Source organism: Centroberyx gerrardi, chromosome 22 (genome assembly GCF_048128805.1).
Source record: "Centroberyx gerrardi isolate f3 chromosome 22, fCenGer3.hap1.cur.20231027, whole genome shotgun sequence".
NCBI lineage: Eukaryota > Metazoa > Chordata > Actinopteri > Beryciformes > Berycidae > Centroberyx > Centroberyx gerrardi.
The window spans coordinates 3004316-3024716 of record NC_136018.1 but is presented as its reverse complement, the minus strand read 5'-3'; the positions used below and the strand labels follow the sequence as shown (position 1 = coordinate 3024716).

At 44.2% G+C, this 20401-nt stretch overlaps 2 protein-coding genes across 2 annotated transcripts; both read right to left on the bottom strand.

Moving 5' to 3' along the window:
- Positions 1 to 1242: 1242 nt before the first annotated feature.
- lipib (lipase, member Ib) lies at positions 1243 to 9007 on the bottom strand. Its single transcript, XM_071904414.2, has 10 exons — positions 8956 to 9007; positions 6271 to 6662; positions 5896 to 6004; positions 5340 to 5441; positions 4767 to 4856; positions 4495 to 4662; positions 3934 to 4023; positions 3157 to 3265; positions 2083 to 2256; positions 1243 to 1342 (listed from the first exon to the last, which is right to left on the bottom strand). The coding sequence occupies exons 1-10, from the start codon at positions 9005 to 9007 to the stop codon at positions 1258 to 1260; spliced, it is 1371 nt and encodes a 456-aa protein (XP_071760515.1). The 3' UTR covers positions 1243 to 1257.
- Positions 9008 to 14886: 5879 nt separating this feature from the next.
- On the bottom strand, positions 14887 to 19264 carry LOC139915696 (stomatin). Its single transcript, XM_071904381.2, has 7 exons — positions 19105 to 19264; positions 18847 to 18956; positions 18253 to 18325; positions 17149 to 17231; positions 16765 to 16968; positions 16248 to 16382; positions 14887 to 15336 (listed from the first exon to the last, which is right to left on the bottom strand). The coding sequence occupies exons 1-7, from the start codon at positions 19172 to 19174 to the stop codon at positions 15160 to 15162; spliced, it is 852 nt and encodes a 283-aa protein (XP_071760482.2). The 5' UTR covers positions 19175 to 19264; the 3' UTR covers positions 14887 to 15159.
- Between the last annotated feature and the right edge of the window lie 1137 nt (positions 19265 to 20401).

Genomic DNA, 20401 nt, shown 5'->3' with positions numbered 1-20401 from the left:
AGTTCTTCATATTCACACCAGCTGCAGGTCAGGAGTTGAATTCACGTTGACTTCAGAGGGTCACAAACCAAAAAGGCTGAGAGCCGCTGGGAAAAGGCACAGAGAGAGAGAGAGAGGCTGCACTTTCAGTCATCTCTGCTACTGCAGTGAAACTGATGTAGGGTTAGGTTTGTGAAAATACTTCATATCGCTGTTGGTTGACAAAAAACACAGATTGCTAATTTTCCCATGTATTTTTTAAATTATGTAAAGGGCTTTTCAAGGGTCATGAAACCTACTGAACATACAGTACACATGACCATGTTTCAGTTCAATAAGATGCCAACGCTGCAGTCACATGATTTTTACAAGACGGCAGTAAAGTTGCTGAAGTTTACTGATGTTTAACTCGTTATGTAGGCCTGTGTAGCTGCAGTTATTCATGTCATGGCTACATAAGGAGCATGCAGCTACCGATCTGAACAAGAATCACTTTATTCACCAAGAACAATAAATGTATAGGATTTGGTCTTGGTGACATCTCAGCAGGAGTGTGAAACTGACATCATGCTGAAGGTTGTTTACCTCTAAAAGTTTTATTGGTGAAATCGATGCCTAAGGTATTCTGAAATTCAATTCTAACCCTGGCAGCCAAAAACCAAACTGTGAAACCCAGAGCCGTGCTCCTTAAACATGCATGCTTGTCAGTCATTTAACATTTTGTGTTTTGTCTTATGGTGTTAAAACAGATTAATAGTACAAATTCCTGAATAATAGTTTGTAGTTGAACTTGTTTCACCACCGTTGCAGTAGTCGGTGTCTTGATCCTGGGTGAAGATGCAGCCAGAGAAACAGATGAAGTGAGAGAGCTGATGTCACCGTGACGTAAAGCCCGCGCTGCAGCAGCCTCTTCACTTCAATAATCTCTTTATAAATCTGTTTGGCGAGCAGAGGTGCCGTGTTTCCCCAATCTGACGGATTAACACAAGTCTCTCCTGTCGCCTGTCCGAACAGCCAGTCAGTCAGCGGCTTCCCCCCGGATAAACCAGGAGTGCGGTTTGTCTTTCACCTATAAGCAGGTCCAGTCCTCCACAGCCCCAGCCGGTCTTCGCCAGCCGGTGAGGCGGCGGCGGTCCTTCCTGAGACGCCCCTGGAGGTCTGCATGGGACCAGGAGACCCTGTAGCGCCCAGAGGATGGCTGGGTATCCTCCAGCTGGGTTACTGGTGATGTGTGTGTGTGTGTGTTTCCATAGAAGAAGAGTGTGTTTGGACAGTGGGTCAGAGGCGAGAGTCGCAGGGCAGAGGGCGAAACGCCACCTCCATGTTCTCCTCCATGATGATGTCATAGCGGCACATCAGCGGCCTGAGGGAAAGGGGAAAAGTATTATTAATACATCAGTGTATATGCAGGTTGGAGTTAAAGTTATATAAATATTTCTCTGAGGTAGAAATAATCTGATTGGTTGAGTTAAACCTCAGTGGGCGGAGCCAAAGAACCACAGTTTTTGTTGCTAAGTAACGTTAGCCTGAAGCGCAGTGAAAAAGACAAGAGGTAAGAGAGGAGGAAGCTAATATTATGAAGCCTAGCGCTCTGCTGCTAACTGAAAAAAACACAATCTAGCCATAATAAATTAGCTAGGTTAGCTAGTTAGCTAGCTGCTGACCTTCAACATCATGATGCCTGGTCATGAAAGAATGAAAAAAGAAGTCATTGCCATTTTTTATTTATATTTTGACCAAAGTTTCTTCTTTATTGTTCAAATTTGCCAGTTAGCTAACTTGCACTCTAAACTTTGGTTCTTTGGCTCCGCCCACTGAGGTTTAACCAATGAGATCATTTCTTCCTCCAGAGCAGCTTTGCTTCAAAGAAATGACTAAACTAAAACCAAAAAACAGAAGAGTATCAGAGTGGCCTGGTGGTTAGAGAAGCCTTCAACAGTCATGAGTGTCCATCAGCAGCCTGGAGTCCTTGAGCAAGGCACTGACACTTGCTGCTTGTAATTGTGGCGATCCAGGAATTCAGCTTATTCTACTGTTGCACTCTTTCTAAGTCACTCTGGGTAACGGCATCAGCTAAATGCCTAAAAATGTGTCGGGACTGACCTCTCGGGACGCTCCAGCGGTATGAGGCGTATTCGCAGGAGTCTGATTTTGTAACGAGGGCCGATCACGTTGCCGGTGTTGACGCGTATGGAGATCTTCTGCACGGACTGCAGGTCCTCGTCGAACTGGGCCAGCAGACGCGTGGAGGTGTACTGCTCAAACCGGATGGGCTTACTGGGGGCAGAGGGAGGCAGAGGTTAACTCAAAACAGGAGGTCAGAGAAGTGCAAGTTTTCACGGGAAGGTTTCCACTTTGAATCTCAAACCTGGCTGCCAAAATGTGGGAGAGGAAAGTGAATGAGTAACATTGAAGTGCCCTAGAGTAATGGCACTTGTCTACCAATAGGAGACTGTGGTTGTACAGGGCAAAATTATCCGGGATAAAGGAAGGAATGAAGAAAAGTAAGAGCTAGGTATAGAAAAAATCAGGTTTGAAAAAAGAAAGATCTAAATCCAGTAGGATGGGCAAGGAGATTCAGCTGGAGAATTTAAAGTGTTGACTCGCACTAAAAAAAAAAATGTCTGCACTCATGAGAAGCTTCCGCCAAATAACGAACTAAACCCCAAACCCACATCTGTGTAAAGACATGTAATGGTAAAAAGCATGCTACTGAACTGACCATCTGCTATTGGCTGACCTTTGGTGCCAGGTGATGTCACCACCTGTTGTGCTGTATAGAAGGTGACATCACCTGGCACCAAAGATAAGCCAATAGCAGATGGCAATTTCAGTAGCATGCTTTTTTACCATTAGATGTCAGGATTTACACAGATTTGGGTTTGGGGTTTAGTTACACTTTAAGTTTAGAGAGGAAGGCACTGAGAGCGAGGCAGGGAGTGAGTGACAGCGAATGGGGAGAGAGAAACGTTTGAGGTGTTTGAGGTACTTGAGGTACTTGAGGTATTTGAGGTACTTCAGGTATTTGAGGTGTTTGAGGTACTTCAGGTGTTTGAGGTACTTCAGGTATTTGAGGTGTTTGAGGTGTTTGAGGTGTTTGAGGTACTTCAGGTATTTGAGGTGTTTGAGGTACTTCAGGTATTTGAGGTGTTTGAGGTAGTGAGGTTTCAGACTCACTGGTCGATTCGAGCCTCTGTGTAGTTCCTGCCGCTGTGCAGCCGGATGTAGACGACGCCCCAGCGGAGGTACTGGTTCCACGTCACCATGTCCACCCGGTAGCTCGGCTCTGCCACACACAGGACACACACACACACACACACACACACCGTATTACACTCTGAACCGGGCTGGTGCTGCGTTCACGTCACATCGGGAGAAACGGGACGGCGTCTCGTATTTATGGATTTAAAATCAACCACACACAAACTGCAGCAGACATTACTCGCTTTTCGTAAGTAGGGTTGATTGTAGGGTGTAGGGTGTCACTGTGAATATAACTGATCATTTTGATTTTTATTACTTTGGACTGCTGACATCGGTGAATTCGCTGCCATGTTTCACACTGATGCAGTTTGTGATGCCAAGTGAGAGAAATCGGAGCTACAAAAAAATCCCTCTAGGAGTCTGATGTTTTTTTCCCAGTCTGCAGCTTGTATTTACGGTAAATCTGACAGGACATGAACGCAGCAAAAGACAATATGGCTTAGGATTCATCACTCTCTCTTTGAACACACACACACACACACACACACACACACACACACACAATCTCTCACCACCACACTCTCACTTTCCCTTCAGGACTATTTTAAACTATGACATTTAGTGGATGTATTTATCCAAAGTGCTTTACAGGACCAGGAGTGTATATGTGGGGGTGACTGATCTGACTCCTGTCTCATGTGGTTTTGTGTTGTGACTCTGTGTGTGTGTGTGTGTGTGTGTTGGACTCACTCCTGTAGGGCAGCATGGCGGTGGTGCTGAAGAACACTTTGGTCTGGCCCAATCGCAGCAGAGTATCCCTCCATCTGCTGACATCATAACCTGCAGGTTAAACCATACAGGTGGTCAGCCATGTGTCTTGATTGAGCTTCAATTATACAGTGTATTCCATTAAAGGGGCAATAAGTAATGTTTTTACTGTCTCACAGCACAAAATGACCAGAATATATCAGACGGGGATCGATATGGTTGTTGATCAATACCCATGACCTAATGATTACTTCACCAACTGCTGAGATTTCTGGCTTTTAAAACTCACTTTCTGGTGGAGGATTTCAGGCTTAGGGCCACATGTGAAAAATTTATTTTCAGAATTATGAGAATAAAGTCAGAATTCTGAAATTAATCTCAGAACTCAAATATTTTTTTCACGTGGTCCTAATCCTCTTCCGTAGTTTTGAAACAAAAACAAAAAAACTTTTGAAGACTCTCCCATGACACTTGTGTAGGAGGAGAAAAGTTCTGTCGATTTTGTTGCAATTTCTACAATTTGTAAATTTTTTCTCCACTCACCAAGCACTGGGCAGGGGGCGGGCTTAAAGGCCTCACACTGCAGGCACCGCCCATCCAGGAAGTCACTGTAGGAGGTGCAGGGGTAACCTGTGAGGCTGCAGGTTCGGTTGAGAGCGCACAGGTACAGGAACACCGAGCGCTGGTGGTCACACACGAAATACGACTTCCCTACAGGAGAAAGAGAGAGAGTAGTGTGGTGAGGTTGTGTGTCGGAGAGTGTGTGTGAGTGCAGGTTTGTGTGTGTCAGTGTGTGTGTGTGTGTGTGTGTTCACCTGAGAAGATGGTTTTGGGGCAGCCTGGCTGGTCAGACCCACCGTTGGCGTAGTAGTCAATATGACCATGAGTCCCACTCAGTCCAAATGCTGCACACAGAAAACACAGAAAAGCAAGGATTCAGTGTAAAACTGTACCAACCTCCACCAGGGTTTCATATGCAGGAGAGAAACCCTGTTAAATATCCCCACCTGTTTCACACAAAAGGGGCGGAGAAAGCAAAGAAAACAGATGACCGATCAGAATCGAGCAAAGAAGCTTTTTCTGTAGCCTGTTAGCAACATGCTAACACATCTAACTGCTGTAAACAGTTTCTGTAAAGGTTTCATCTCTGTAATATGATGTTAGCACAAACTGAGGCAGGACAGAGTCTAAAACTGACATCTCCATTTTAAAAACAAACTTAGCTGGACATTTTCTTCTCGTCAGGGTGGAAAAGCTTCTGAAATAGCATTTAGACCATGATGGGACACTAAAACTCTCCACTGAAATCCAGACTGATGAAATTTTTAGCAAAATCCCAAATCCCTATTGCTCTTTTAGGACACAGCGATAGCGATTCAGATGCTCACAGTTCATGTCGGTGTGCAGGACGTCTACGAACATGGCGTCCGAGGGGTCCAGCCTGTCGTCTGGCATCGCTCCGGTGAACATCGGCCCCGCCGGGTCCAAACCTGGAGGTAAAACAACGGCTGTAGTGAAGATTTGTGCTAAATAAAGGTCTTTTCCACTCACTGTGCGATCGTTTAGCTTCAGAAGACTTGGATTATGCTGCATGAGCTGCATGGAGTAATTTTATGGTCACTTTTTGCTTTTTTTGTAACTCTAAAGAACCGGTCCCCACCGACTTCAGTTGTTTCGGAGAAGGTTTCTGGAGTTGTGCTTTTTTAACAAACTTCACCTGTGTTTCGACTGCCATGAGGGTGAGTAGACTGAATTTTCATTTTTGGGTGAACTATTCCTTTAAGGCAAGGCGCTCTCTTAAACTGTAGTTCTTTGGCTCCGCTCTTTACCCTGAAAATCTCTGCTTTAAACTCTTTCCTTTTCTGCCACCCCCCCCCCCCCCCCCCCCCCATCATTGCTCCTCTACCACCTCATTCTGCTCTGTTTTCCTCCATGTTCCCTCACCTGTGATGCGGCCGATCTTCCCCTTCAGGTTTGCTCCCACGAACCCGGCCAGATGAGCTCCCAGACTGACGCCGATGAGGTGCACCGAGCTCAGAGAGGCTCCCTCCTCCTGCAGACACACACCAGGCAAAACTCAATGTTACCACTGAAGGTACACAGTGTATTCTCATTCTTCTCTTTCATCTTTCTGCTCTCTCTCTCATGCACACAGCTCACAACCCTATCCTCCACCTCCCATATTATAGAGAGACATAATTAAGCCGGTTAGGTTGTCCAAAAGACACTCTCTCTCTCTCTATATATCACACACACATCTATTTCTCCATCTCATTCTCAGATATGCTTATACCTGTTACAAACACACACACGTCCCACCTGCATGGTCGTGATGAAGCCGGTCAGGTTGTGCGCGGCCTGCCGTGTGTTGGCCACGGCGATGAAGTAGTTGAGGTTGGCGGCGCCCTTGTTCCAGTCCACCACCACCACGTTCATGTCCTCCTGCTCCGCCAGCAGGCGAACGATGTGGTCGATCCAGATGGGCGGCGCTCCGGTGGGCCGGTAGCCGTGGATGACGAAGGCGGTGGGGCGGGACAGGTCGAAGAGCGGCTGCGAGGACAGGCGGTGGTGGCTCAGCTCGCGGCCGCAGTTCAGGTTGGAGCGGGTGTAGAGCAGCAGCCGCACGTACAGGCTGGTACCCATGAAGCAGTGGGACAGATCCAGGTCGGTGAAGTTGTCGCAGGACTCGTCCGCCCTGCTCTCCTCCTGGCCTGGACACACAACACGCATCAGAGGGTCGATTCATTTCAGCAAGGGGAAGAAATTTTGCGTTAGAGAACAAGAGTTTAAAGCTGCACTTGGCAACTTTGCACGTTGGCGGCTCCAAATAGCAGCAAGAGGAAACCGTTTAAAATTAGAGGACTTCAATATCCAGAAATCCTCTAAGGTGAGGTCAGTAAACGTCACACAGCTCGCTCATGTTCACCAAGCGGCCGGTCTGTGATGTTTTATACCAAAGGAAACCAAAGAGGCGAGAGAGGAGAAGATCTAAGGTTGGTGAGTCCAGCTTTCTCTGGACGGAGCGCTCACTTGCTGCTTTCTAGTATTTCGGTCTCAAGATTAAGTCACGAATAAGACAAATCTACAGCGTCGCAATTAGTGGAGATGTCGCAGCCCCACTTTGTGATTTAGGTTGATAAGACGGGTGTATTTTTACATAAAAATCTTGTGTAGTGCAGCTTTAAAATATGTGAAATCTGTGTCATTTTCATATAAATAAATGTCTGTTCTGCTACTCACACAATAATGATTTAACTTATACACAGTTCATGAAAGCATTACATTGCAGCATTGCTCTGAACAGTTTATAGTTACTGTTCAGTTGTTATTGTAGACAGTGATGAGTAAACAACTCATCTGTCCCTTCAGACAGACAGACAGAGGACAGTTGAGCCACATGAACAAACATAACCCAACAGGGCACAAAGAATATGAAGAGGTCAAGGGTCACTGAAGCATAAACAAGACCAGGAATGTATTGAACGCTTATTGGTGTTGAGGAATCGACTCTAAAGGGGGATCACACCTGATTCCTTTTGTGGGCTACTGCCATATAAACAAATGCTGTCCTTGTGTTCATCCATGCCAATTTTCTGCAAAGATTTTTGTGAACCACCATCTTTACTTAAAGTAGTGCCAGAGATCTATGAAAGAACAGGTACTGAATTACAACAAAAGAGCCCAGAATCTAAATAAAAAGATGTGGGTGCACTTAAAACACCTTAGCATGGTCTTTAATGTTAGCTTAAATGTTTCCCCCTCTCACCTAGTTCTCCCCCCCCCCCTCCCCCTGTCCTCCCTCCCCTCGTCCTCCCTCCCCTCACCACAGTCTCCTCTTTGGCGCCAGGTCAGAGGTCAAAGGTGAGCGTTGATGGTTCACTCTGTCTGACTGGAAACACTGGGATCAGTTCAGTCTGGTTTCCCAGTACGTGACGGTGCATGCGAGCTAAACGCCTCTTTAGCTCTGTGATGCGAGGATTAAGTTACGGTTCAGGATAGACAGGATCGCTTTATCCTGTTTAAACTGACTAAAGCCTGTATGGGATCTAGTCTAAAGGCAGTTTAGTGTGTATTGGTAGCCTGTGTGTGTGTGTGTGTGTGTGTGTGTGTGTGTGTACTAGCCAAATTTGCCTTCCTTGCTAACATTAGATGCATTCAGAGACACATTAGCTTTTAGCATCAGGGCTACATGTCTTTAGCGGTGGTGATCCATGCTCTGTAATTAGCACACAGTCCTACACTGCCCTCAATAGGATCAGGCTGCTATAAAAAAGCACCTCATCCCCCCCTTCCCACACACACACACACACACACACACACCGAACACAAGAGGTGATTATGGCTGTCAATCACACTAGGAGGGCGGAGCCAATGGGGGGAAATGGCCCCAATCCAGCCTCCTACACACATACAGAGGTAAACTAATGGCTGATGATGGACATAGAGGTTGTCTTTGTGTGTGTGTGTGTGTGTGTGTGTGTGTGTGTGTGTATAAATCAATAAAGACCTGTAGTCAATTCTACTCGACCAGACTGAAGCAAGCAGACGGAGACAGAGCGGCTTTTCCATCGGACTTGGACCTCATCGCTCAAATTGGAGCAGATGGGGGGGGGAACTTGAAATAATCTGTTCCTTCCTTCACCTCACTGAGCTGTTTCTGTCTGTGGTCTCACACACACACACAGACACACACACACACACACACACACACACACAGACACAGATTGCGTGTTTGTGGGTATTTGGAGTAGAACAAGTTATTTTTATCTTGGTTCATTAAGTCGGAGAGGAGACGCATGGCAAGCTGTGATCCTTTTACTTTTTACCTCTTGCATTCAAACAAAAGTATCTCTCACAAAATCAATTTCACTCAGCAATAAGGATAAGATAAGACAGTAAGCAGAAGGGCTGACCGACAGATTCGAGCTTTCTCAACAGCAACAAGTCCTAATTTGTATGAGAACCAGACAGACAAACACTCAGAGATGACAGAGTTTGCGTTACCTTTGCAGAGCATGAGTAAGCCCACCAGACCCAGGAGTCTCCAGGACAGCATCCTTCCAACAACTGGAGAGAGAGAGACGGACAGAGAGAGAGAGAGAGAGAGGAGCGAAACAAGACCAGTGGCAGCTCAGTGTGTGTGTGTGTGAGAGAGAGAGAGACCAGCAGCTCTACAAGTCCTGCAGACTGAAGGAGGGATTGAGCGAACGAGTGAGGGAGTGAAGGAGTGAGGGAGTGAAGGAGGGAGGGGAGCAGAGGCGGCATCCCACTTACACTAAGGATCACTTGGAGAAGGATGGAGAGACCGAGAGGGAGGGATTAAACCAGAGGGAGGAGCAGAGGTAAGGAAGGAGGAAGAGTAGTAAAGAAATTAACTAACAAAGCAACAGTAAACATGTCTTCCTCCCCCGTCTGGGCCAATCAGGAACAAATATGTCTCCGTAACTGTAGTTCCCTCTTGGGCCAGTCTGTGTCATTTTGAATGGTGGAGTGCAGCGGTGAGATGCATCACTCCCCCAAGTTTTGGCTAAATCAACACGTACACAAACGCTGTAGTGCCGCCCTTAGCCCTTAGGAGTCTTGGGCTATTTTGGCCGTTTTTGAATAGTTTTGATTTTGCCTTTATATATATATACCACATTAAAAAATGTTTACCATGCCAATGTTTGGTATCTTTTTTTTCAGCACCACATCACCTATATGACCTGACAATTATTTTTTCACTTTGACATACTGTATCAACATATTGGACCCAAAAACACACAAAACACATAAAATCGGATTTGGAAAATGATGTTTTTTGTTTACTATAAAAAACACAAACATGCTCAATCAAGCATTTTAGACCAATCAGTGCAATTTGGAAATTGCTGTAATGGAGCAATGACACACATCATTCCCTGAAGTTTTATCAAAACGTGATCAGTGGCGTCTGAGATATTGTGCGTGATGGATGGACGGACCGGTGCCGATCCATTTCATCTTGCGGGGGGGGGGGGGGGGGGGGGGAGAGGCGAAGGAAGGTAGTCGACAGAAAAGGACAACAGCTACTGAGGAGAGGAGGTGAGCAGATTAATGAAGAGAGGAGAAAGAGATAGAGGTAGCAGGGTTTGGAAGGTCTGGATAATTTCCAGGTCTTGAAAAGTTTGGGAATTACCCAAAAAGCTTGTAAAAGAGGATGCTTGTTCATTGTTTGTCTTCCGGGTTTGATTTTCCGACAAAATAGCAGGTGAAAGCAACGCTGTTTAGCAGCCCACTTGGAAGTCCCGGATGTCGGACTCTCCCACCAGCACGTGAACGCAGCGCGTGTAGTTAGCATGAGCAGTGATAGCCACCATGACTGAACAGACAAGGAAAAGAGAAACTCAAACTGCATCAACAGAGAATCCAAGCTCCGCCCACACCGTTTGATTGACAGGTGATCTGTGGGAAGTGCAGAGCAGAAACACCACAGTGAGGCTGAACAACAAAGATGGAGACTAAATCATAAAAGCAAGGATCTCACAGATTACCACTCAGAAAAAATATCATTTTCCAGTTCTAGTCAATGCAGTTTACTGACCTACACACACATACAGCAGGAGAAAGGTTAAGTTACATTTTACAGTTACACAAGCTATAACTGAGAAAAAAAAATATATACGTAGAGCTGGTATATTTCCAAAGATGAAAATAGAAATCCCTGGTAAGTAGTAGGTGGCCCTCATGTAGCATGTGGACCGGTCCTAATCATTGAATAGGGAGAGTGAAGCATGATTGCGGGTTAGTGTGCGGCGGCAAATGTTGGAACCACACCAGCGCTGGTTATTAATAGCTCCTCCGGCTCTGACCGCACGGCACCCAGCCCTGCTCTGCCCTGTACTCACTGACATCAACCTACAGTACGGAGATAAACACATGTAATTTACTGCATGTGCTGAGTACAGCTTCAGTCACTTCAAACGCAATAAAACTGCGCCGAAGGTCGTGTGCCTGGTGAAATGCCACACAGGAGCCAGACCGGTCCACTTGTAAGCCCAGTGAGGATCATAATGTAGACGACTCACTGGGAATCTACTTACTTAGGAATCAGGACTTTTTGTCAAATGACCTCTGATCAATTTATCGGTAGCTGTTTTTTCACCTCTGTGTGTCCAGGATCTAGTGCAGAACAGTGTTGAGATGATGCTAAAATGATCAAACACACAGTAAATGTGGTTGAGAGTTAGCATGTATTGCACTAAATAAAGACACACAGGAGTGTAACTGCTGCAAATATACCAGTCACCAGGGGTGGAAAGAGTACTACAACATCCTGAACAAGTACAGGTAGACTAGTGTTACTTTGTTCAATTTTACTTGAGTAGAAGAAGACACAATACGCTTGTAAAAATCTACTGAAGTAAAACTAAAAGATAGCTAATTTAAAATGCACTTTTGCAAAAGAGAACATCGTTACATGTGATCTTTCTCTTGCAATGCTAAAACAATGAGAAGAGTTCAATCAAGGTTCTGTTAATTAAAAACTTAGAAACAAAATTAAGCACATAAAGTAAAGCATGCATTAAAAAATCTGCACAATCTGTACAATCAGATACAATGCTTATGGAGAGCTTACAAAATGTGTCTTCTGTAACAAATGTGATTTAAAATGTAGCAAAGTACAAACAAAGTACAAAGCACTTCAGCCAAAGCATACAGTAAATAAAATAACTGACTTCAGTACACAAAAAATCTACTCAGTTTCAGTTATGCGAATAAATGTGAGTCCCTTGGCAGTTGCACAGCAGCAAACTGATCACAGAACTTGGAAAAATGTATTTGTACCAACAAGTTGTGTTAACTGTTATTTCCTAATTGGAGATAAGACACAGAGGGAAAACGTTACAGGAGTGACAGCTGTGATGAGAAGTTTCCCTCCTGGACTCTCATCTCCCCTCCTGCAGGATCAACACTTCTCCAGTTCTGCACCAGATCACATCCAACAACAAAAACCTCATCAGCAGGGAGTCTGTGGCCCAGTTTGCATGTATCTGGGGGATTCTGACATGAAAACTTTTTAAGAACTTGTACTCTTTAGATTTTTGAAGCCCGAGACTGATTTTTTTGTATTGAAGTTTCATATATCTTTACATTTTTCCATTTTCATTCCAAAACGTGACATGTATTCAGTGTTTCAGTGTATTTTAGGAATTTGGCTATATGTTTGTAAGGGGACCTTTATGTGTGTATTACGTGCATGTGTCTATGTGTGTGTGTGTGTGTGTGTGTGTGTGTGTGTGTGTGCAGGGTCTCTGGCTGCTGACCTGGACCAGGACTGGATAGTGCCTGGCAGGTGAGGAGTCACTGTAAGGTCACGCTGTTCTGCCAGTTAAAGAGCTTATCCTTTAGGCCACGCCCCCTCATCAGTCACATGACTTGGCGACTGGATAACGCATCAGAGAGGGAGGTGAGGACTGGGCAGGAGAGATTATAAAATGAGTGATGGATTTCTGTTTATCCAGCCTTTTGATATGTAAGAATCATTGTTTACTGTACACATGTGACTTATTGATATTTCTACTTGTGTTTCATGCTGTAGTCCAGTGTGGCCCTTATTTTTTATTTTATTGTATCCTGGTTTTAAACTTTGTGCATGTTTTGGATGTATTTTGTGTTTTAATGGGACCCCAGGAAGAATAGCTGATACTGTTGGGGATCCTTATTAATAAACAGTGAACAGAGAAGAAGTGACAGACTGAGCATGCATGCAGTTTTTCAGCATCGCCCGTCTTCACACACAGTCACACACCTTCACCCCTGAACACTGAGCAGTAAAAACCAGACTTCCTACACAGTGTCAATTTCAGAATTCCAGACTTTTTCCAGACTTTAATTTCTTGATTTGATTGAAGATTTTGGTGTAAATCTAAGGACATCAGGACAGTACAATTACATTTGTCCACACTTTTCCAAACCTTTTGTGCAATTTCCAAACTTATTAAGACCTAGAAATGACCAAAATATTTTCCATACATTACAGACTTTCCAGACTTGTGTAGGAACCTTGGAAACCTCAGTCTTCTGCTCCACTGGTCCAGTGGTTCTCAATCTTTTTGGCTCGTGACACAGAGTGGACTATAGTTCAACCAAAAAATGATTTTCCCTAGTCAGGTCGTTTCATTTGACTATCAGAGGAGGCCGAGAGGCTGACAACTATTCAGTATTTAACAAGAAAAAAAGTACATAATAAATTTGTATAGTTTTTCCTGTCCCATAAATCATCTTGCAACCCCCCCAGAATAATTTTGTGGCCCCCTGGGTAGTCCCAACCCCCAGGTTGAGAACCACTGGTCTAAATGCCTTGCTCAAGGGCAAATCAACAGTGGTTGTAGGAGGGCAGAGTGTTTCTCATTCATTTTCCAACCCAATCCAGGATTCAAACCGACAACCTTCCAGTCACAAGCCTCTGCTCTAACCTCTGGGCAAAGAAACCGCTGACTGAATCTGACCATGAGCTTCAGCTGTCAGATCTGCTCTCCTCATGTCCTCAGGTCATCCAGTAGTTCAACTTCTGTTTCTGATTTGCCAGAAGTTTCTCCTAAAAATATCACAACACTGTATCGCTGCTTTGAGACTGAACTGAGAATGAAAAAGTAGATTTATGTGCACATTTTCAAAGTCCATTAAAGGAAAGATCCACCCTAAAAACAGCTATTGGCGATGCACTTTGCATTTCTAGGTCTATTTTGTTGTTTGGTGTATTTTTCTTATTCCTGTGGATAGCTGGCCAATCGTAGACGATGTGATGTCCCGTTGAAATATTTTCGGTGCAGCTAAAATGGAGTTTAATAGCAGAAAATGTTTCAGCGATCTAAAACACCTTCAGCCTGTAACCTCAGGCTGTTGCAGCTGTCCAGCCCCTCGCTGCTGGGTGACAGAAGGTCAGAAGGTCAGAGGGTCGGATGTTCTATCATTAGTGTCTTCAGCTGATTAGATAACCACAGCTAAACCGATGAACCTGGAAATATTTATGTCTCTGTCAAACTGGAGCCTTAGGTAATGATGAAAGGATGATCCCCTGACACATAACCAGTAGCTGACGCCGTGGGCTCCGTTATCGGTTATGACAGGAAGCACCAACTCTGCTGTCGTGCTGGGGTCGGGGGTTTCGAGAAAACACCGTTATCTCGGTTACATCGTGGTCTCTGAAGTCTCTGAAAGTTGCAGCATGGACTCAGGCTCAAGCTTCTGCATGGAGTTTGTAATGTTTTCCCCCCTCTTTGCGTGGGTTTCCTCTAGTTTCCTCCCACAGTCCAAAGACAAGTCAGGTGGATTGGAGACGCTAAACTGACCTGTCCAGAGTGTTTCCCAAATGCATGCTGGGATAGACTCCAGCCCCTGATGACCCTGAATAGGAATAAGCGGGCAGAGAGGATGAATGAGTGAATGAACGTATATACATCTCAACTCCCAGTGGTCCTGAAGGGATTGTGGCTCAGTGAGTAGAGCAAGGCACTAACACTGAAGTATGGATTAATGGTGCTGTGGGCTGATTTAGATGGAAAAGAAATCCACCATTGGGCTTGTCTCGGTTTCTGTCTTATTTTGACTCGGACTCGTCTTGGTCTCGGGCCGTTATTGGATTCAAAGATAGGTTTTTCTCCACCTGGTTCACCTTCATGTATTTCCCCCCCCAGCACTACAAAGTATTTAGGGGATTACACATATTATAGTATCTAATAATGCTCAAAATCCTTTGCATTAATTACCTGGAAGTTAAAGGGTTTAGTGTTGTAACCGGTTATGACTAAAGCCTCTTATCATAGAGTCACTGGTTTCCAACAAATGTACTTGGCTCACAAATCACCTGGCTATCAGGCAGCTGGTTAAAGGTCTCTTTTATTAACAGTGTAATTAAGCATTTGATATGCAATTATATATTTAAAAATCAGCACAAAATGTACTGTTACTGCTGTGTGTCAATTAGAACAGTGACATAAAATATAAAAACACAAACACCAGCTAAAACACCAACATTTAATACCTGTGGTATTCTTAACCGTAGAATAAAAACAGCAAATCCATGCAGGGTCACGTCAACAAAAGCCACACAGGATGCCAATGACAGATTTAACAAATTAATGAACAGTTGGCACAGGAGGGTTTGTTGCTTATTTTGTTCCTTTGGTTTGCTTTTTTTTCTCAGTCTACCTTTCCTTCCCCCACCGGAGACCTCAGCTGGGACAGTTAGCAGACGAAGGAGTGCAGGAGCTCCTTGGGACAGGGGAAGACCAGGGTGGAGGCTTCGCTGGAGACGGAGGACAGCGACTGCAGGTAGCGCAGCTGCAGAGCCACGGGGTTAAGTCCCGCCGCCGCCTCCTTTAGGACACGGGACGCCTTCACCTCCCCCTCCGCCACAATCATCTGAGACACAGAGAAAGACGGTTTTAGACTTCTTAAACACAGACAAGTGTAGATGAGCTTATAGTAGCACAAACATGATTTCCTAAATCTGTGAAGTGTCCCCTTGAAGGAACTGATGAATGAAAATATTTTATTGTAAAAGGCATTAAATCAGTGGACAAACCACAAAAAATCTGAGGGTGCTGAAAACAATCTTGATTAAGGAGGCAAGGGTCGCATAACACCATGTAATTACGGACCGGATGCTCCGAATTCAATGAAATTTGCAGTGTATACTGTGTAATGTCTATTGTTTATACCCTGAGAACACCAACTTGATATCTCTTTACAGTTATGAATTACAAGCTTCTAAACACAGAAAAGAAACAGACAAGAAACCATGAAATTGGTTAGTCTCAACCCAAACAAGCATTTCCAACATTTCAACATTTTCACAATATGATTTTATGGCACAGTAAACATTCATATTCAAACAGCTTTGGAAACTGTTTTAAACTGCTATTAGGAAGATATTCTGGACGACTACGGTCATTCTCTCAACTTTCACTTTGGTGCTGTATTTAAACTGGTTTTCAGTGTGCAGGCTGACACCTATCCAACATCACAATGTTTGCTGGGACTTTCTTAACCTACAGTGTGCAGGCTAAATGAAACAGATGGCAGGAGTGCAGACATGCTCATGTGTGTTTGTGTGTGTGTGTGTGTGTGTGTGTGTGTGTGTGTTAACCCCCATTTCACCAGGCAAGTGGGCAGAGCAGCACAGCTTGTCAGGGAGTGATCAAGGCCTGATCATGGTCATCAGCCACAACACAAATCTGTAAAGCTGCACAGGCTAAAGCTGAGCAGCAGCACCTGACAGACAGACTGCCCAGCTTCTGAGTGTGTGTGTGTGTGTGTGTGTGTGTGTGTACCTTAGCCCTGGCCTCCCTGGCAGCCTCAGCCTCAGCAGCCATGCAGCGCTGCAGGTTGAGGGGGAGTGTCAGGTCCTTCAGCTCCACCCGCTCCACCTGAACGCCCCACACCCTGGACGAGGCATACAGGACCTCCTGGAGAACAAATCAAACACCACCAAGCACATTAAAATGAGCTACACGTCGCATTTTAAACACCAATATATCATTTTAAAATGAATTATGGTACCTTGGTATAATGACTGTAAACCAATGGGAGCATGATGGAAACGATCGGTCGCCTCTATCTCACACCAGTATTACTGTTAGTTCTAGTGTTTCTCCACATTAAGACTACATTTCCCATAAGCCCTGTTGCTTCCATCTAAAGATACGCATTGTCCAGTAAATGTACACATCCACCTTGCAATTGGCAACCGGTAAATGTGTACACTTACAAAACACACACACACACACACACACACACACACAGTGGTTTTTCCTGTCACAAGCCTTGCTGTGCCAGTATCCCACTCACCTCTATTCTCTGTGCGACGCTCTTCCTCTGTGTCAGGATGTGTAGGAGTGTGTGTGCGCCCATCGTGGCCCTCAGCGTGGTCTGGGCCAGCGTGTGTGTGGCCAGGTAGCCGTTTTCCACCCGCGTCGCCCAGAGGGCCGGGTCCACCACCCGGTAGAACATGACAGCGTCTACCTTTAACGACACCCAGTCTGCGGTCAGGACCTGGGGAGACGCAGCAGAGGGTTTGGTGATGATGATATGTGAAAAATAATAATGGAAGGGCATCAAAAAGAAAGAGAGAGCTAGCAGGGTTAGTTAACAAAGTTTAAAAGCATGATAGCACATTTTTTCACATCCCATGAATCACAATCCATGTGCTGTATGTGCAGAGCCGCTGCTGACCTCTTGTGGAGGGATGTTGAAGGAGACGGTTCGCAGATCCACTTTCTGGATGACGTCCAGCCAGGGGATGACCCAGAACAGACCTGCAGGCACAAGGAGAGGCGATCCCAGCTGGAGCACTACACACTGTATAGTCCAGTTCTAGTCTTACATAGCGTACTCTGCAAGTCACTCGGGAATGAGGATGGTATTACAAACTTTAGAATTATTACCCATATTTCCAAATTTCCACACATGGATCATTAAAGTTTCATCTTATATTATGAAAGCAACAAAAAGCAGAAATCTATTGGTTTTATCTGTATTTGTGTCTGTATTTTGTTTTTCTGCATAGCACTTTACAATGCCTTCAGAAAGTATTCAACCCCTTTGACTTTTTCAGTATTTAGTGGTGTTGCAGACTGAATAGAAAATTGATTAAATTGGGATTTTGGGGATTTTTTACTAATTAATCATCACACTATAAAGCAAGGAATCTCTGTCTGTGAGTGTGTGTGTGTGTGTGTGTCCTTCGCATATCTTGAGAACCGTTCGTCCGATCGACTTCACACTTGGCGGGTGTATTGCTGGGGACCCAAGGACGTGCAGTGTCGGATTTGGTGCAATTTGACATGTTCAATATTAATAAACTTTGAATAAACAAGCCAACAGCGCTCTGTGCAGCAGCGGGGCGAACGGGCACTGCACTAGTTTGTAAAAAATCTGCGATGACATTATGGGTTATTGTGTGTATATCAGTGACGAAAAATCCTAATTAAACCCATTTTGAATTGAGGCTGTAACACCACAAAAAGTGGAAAAAGTTGAGGGTCGAAAACTTGCTGAAGGCATTTTACTGTATGAATAAATTTGGCTTGACTAGACATATACTTGACATTTAACACTTTTAACACTCTTATTCAGAGTGACTCACATTGAGTACAACAGGAGAATAAACTTCAATTTTTAGATCACCAAAATTACAAGTAAGCTGTAGCTGCAGTATTCCTGTCACCATACATACAATATTGTAAGAGAAAGGTGTGAGGGAAAGAAATAAAACAGGGCTAAACAAAGAGACAGAACGGCCTGTTTCGACTCGACTTAGAAAGAAATAATTGCTACCGGGTCCTTTTGCTCGTCCTTTAATGACTCGACCCAGCCGGAAGACGACAGCTCGCTCATACTCCTGGACAACCTGCAGGTCAGTCAGTACACAGAGGGTTAAATACACACACAACCAGGCCATGCACAGAAGCACGCACACACACACACACACACACAGATTCACATTTACAATAGGACACACACCTACTACAATGTCTGCCACCCTCATCCAGCCTGTACTGACTACCTGGCTACTGATGTATTTGTAAATTTTAAATTTTAAATCTGTTAACATAATACATTTGAATTTTGGCTATTATTTGAACACTGAAAAGTTCTACCTTCTCGTTAATGTAATAAAATCTAATACTGTAATAAGAATTATTGTTAACAGAAAAAGTTATTACATTAATGGTAGGCAACAGGATTATTACACTATCAACTGCAAGTTATTATTACATTAATGGTTTACTACATTAACAGTTTCAACATCCCTATAATATTCCTATGGGGACAAAATTTATAATAGGATTACTAAATATGTATCACTGTCAGTGCACAACTGGTACAGAATATAGAGCGGTTTATCCTGTAATTAAAAGATGACTTGACCTTCACACAGCTCCAGACGGACAGGGGGAAGGTGGTGAGGATGAGGAGCAGGGACAGCAGGGTCAACACGGTCCCGACACACTCCGACACACCGCGACCCGGTCTGCCGTCTACCGGGAACACAGGCGAGACGGTTCAACAGGCGGATAAGACGCCAAAAACACAGACTGGCTGAGAAAATGACAGTTACGTTACTCTGCTTCTCATCACCTGACCGAGCTAGCTTGGAAACTAACTAGCAGGCATTAACGGGCTGACCTGTGTCGGTGTGTTTACCGCCTTCTGCGTCAGATTCATCCTCAACTCCAACTTTGTTCAAGCCGGTCATCGCGTCCGTCTTACAGGGGGATTCATGTATTAGTTATGTTATCTAACGGTGACAATACTGGAGCTTTTCCTGATTTTCTGACTAGTCACTTCAAGGATTAGATTACTGGCGGGTGGGAGGTACTTCCGCGTCACGTTGCTTAGCAACAACGCTACTCGGGAGGTCAAACGTGATTCTGTGGTCTTGGAAAAAAAGTATTTAAAGGTCCAGTGCGATGAGAATTGCATTTCTGAATTGAATCATGGTATAATTTAACAAAGGACCTGTTAATATAAAGTTACCCAAAACGCCCTTTGAAAAACTCAACAGAATCCATGGATGTATTAAACTAGAATCAAACAGATTTGGAATTCCAATCTACTTCCTGGTGTACATGATGTCACCTACACCCAGGTTTTAATGAATGGTCGACAGTATGCATATGGTTAATGAGTCCCATAGCCAGCCAGCTACTTGTCAAACTAGCCAAAATCTCTGTGCCTCCATTATTGCTGGATATTTGTTCCCAAAGACAGAATATTATCTGCAGTGGAAGGTTCTGCTCAACAGTCCTACAGGCTTTGTTCCATCTAACATCAAACACTGAACAAAATGATGCTCACTGTGTTAGAAATCAACATCAAACTTTTCCTGACTGAGTTGAAATCACTGCACCAGATCTTTAAAGATCAATGGTACCCAATCTTTCTTTTAAATATAAATTTACTTAGAACAGGCTGTCAAAACAAGCAGGAAAGCAGGATAAACCACCGTATGTTTTTACTACTACTACTGTCACTACTGCCTGACTGAAGTACAGGTGATGGGAGGTATTGCATTTGTTCACTAGGTGGCAGGCGTTAGCTAACATCTCAACCCTATAGTGAAATGATGCTACTAATACTACTGCAACTATTACTACCACTCAGAGGTGGGATGTAACAAAGTAAAAATACTTAATTACTGTACTTAAGTAAGATTTTCAAGTATCTGTACTTTACTCAAGTTTTTCTTTCACTGAAGACTTTTTACTTTTACTCACTACATTTCAAAAGAAAAATCTGTACTTTCTACTCACTGCATTTTCAAAACAGACTCGTTACTCTCGCTCACAACTGATTTTCTAAAAAATATATATATTTTCAGCATCAGACGGCTTCCATCCAGCTGATCAAGAGCCAAATGTGATTGGCTGCTTGTTCAGCAAAGCGACACCAAAAATTAGGGAAAGGGAGAGAGAGAGAAGCG

Coding starts and splice junctions, on each gene's coding strand:
- lipib (XM_071904414.2), bottom strand. CDS start 9,007: ATGCTGTCCTGGAGACTCCTGGGTCTGGTGGGCTTACTCATGCTCTGC. Junction 6,663..8,955: donor CTTACTCATGCTCTGCAAAG/GTAACGCAAACT, acceptor TTGTGTGTCCAG/GCCAGGAGGAGAGCAGGGCG. Junction 1,343..2,082: donor CCGCTGGAGCGTCCCGAGAG/GTCAGTCCCGAC, acceptor CCTTTCCCTCAG/GCCGCTGATGTGCCGCTATG.
- LOC139915696 (XM_071904381.2), bottom strand. CDS start 19,174: ATGACCGGCTTGAACAAAGTTGGAGTTGAGGATGAATCTGACGCAGAA. Junction 16,969..17,148: donor TCAACATCCCTCCACAAGAG/GTCAGCAGCGGC, acceptor GCGTCTCCCCAG/GTCCTGACCGCAGACTGGGT. Junction 16,383..16,764: donor GCGTCGCACAGAGAATAGAG/GTGAGTGGGATA, acceptor TTTGTTCTCCAG/GAGGTCCTGTATGCCTCGTC.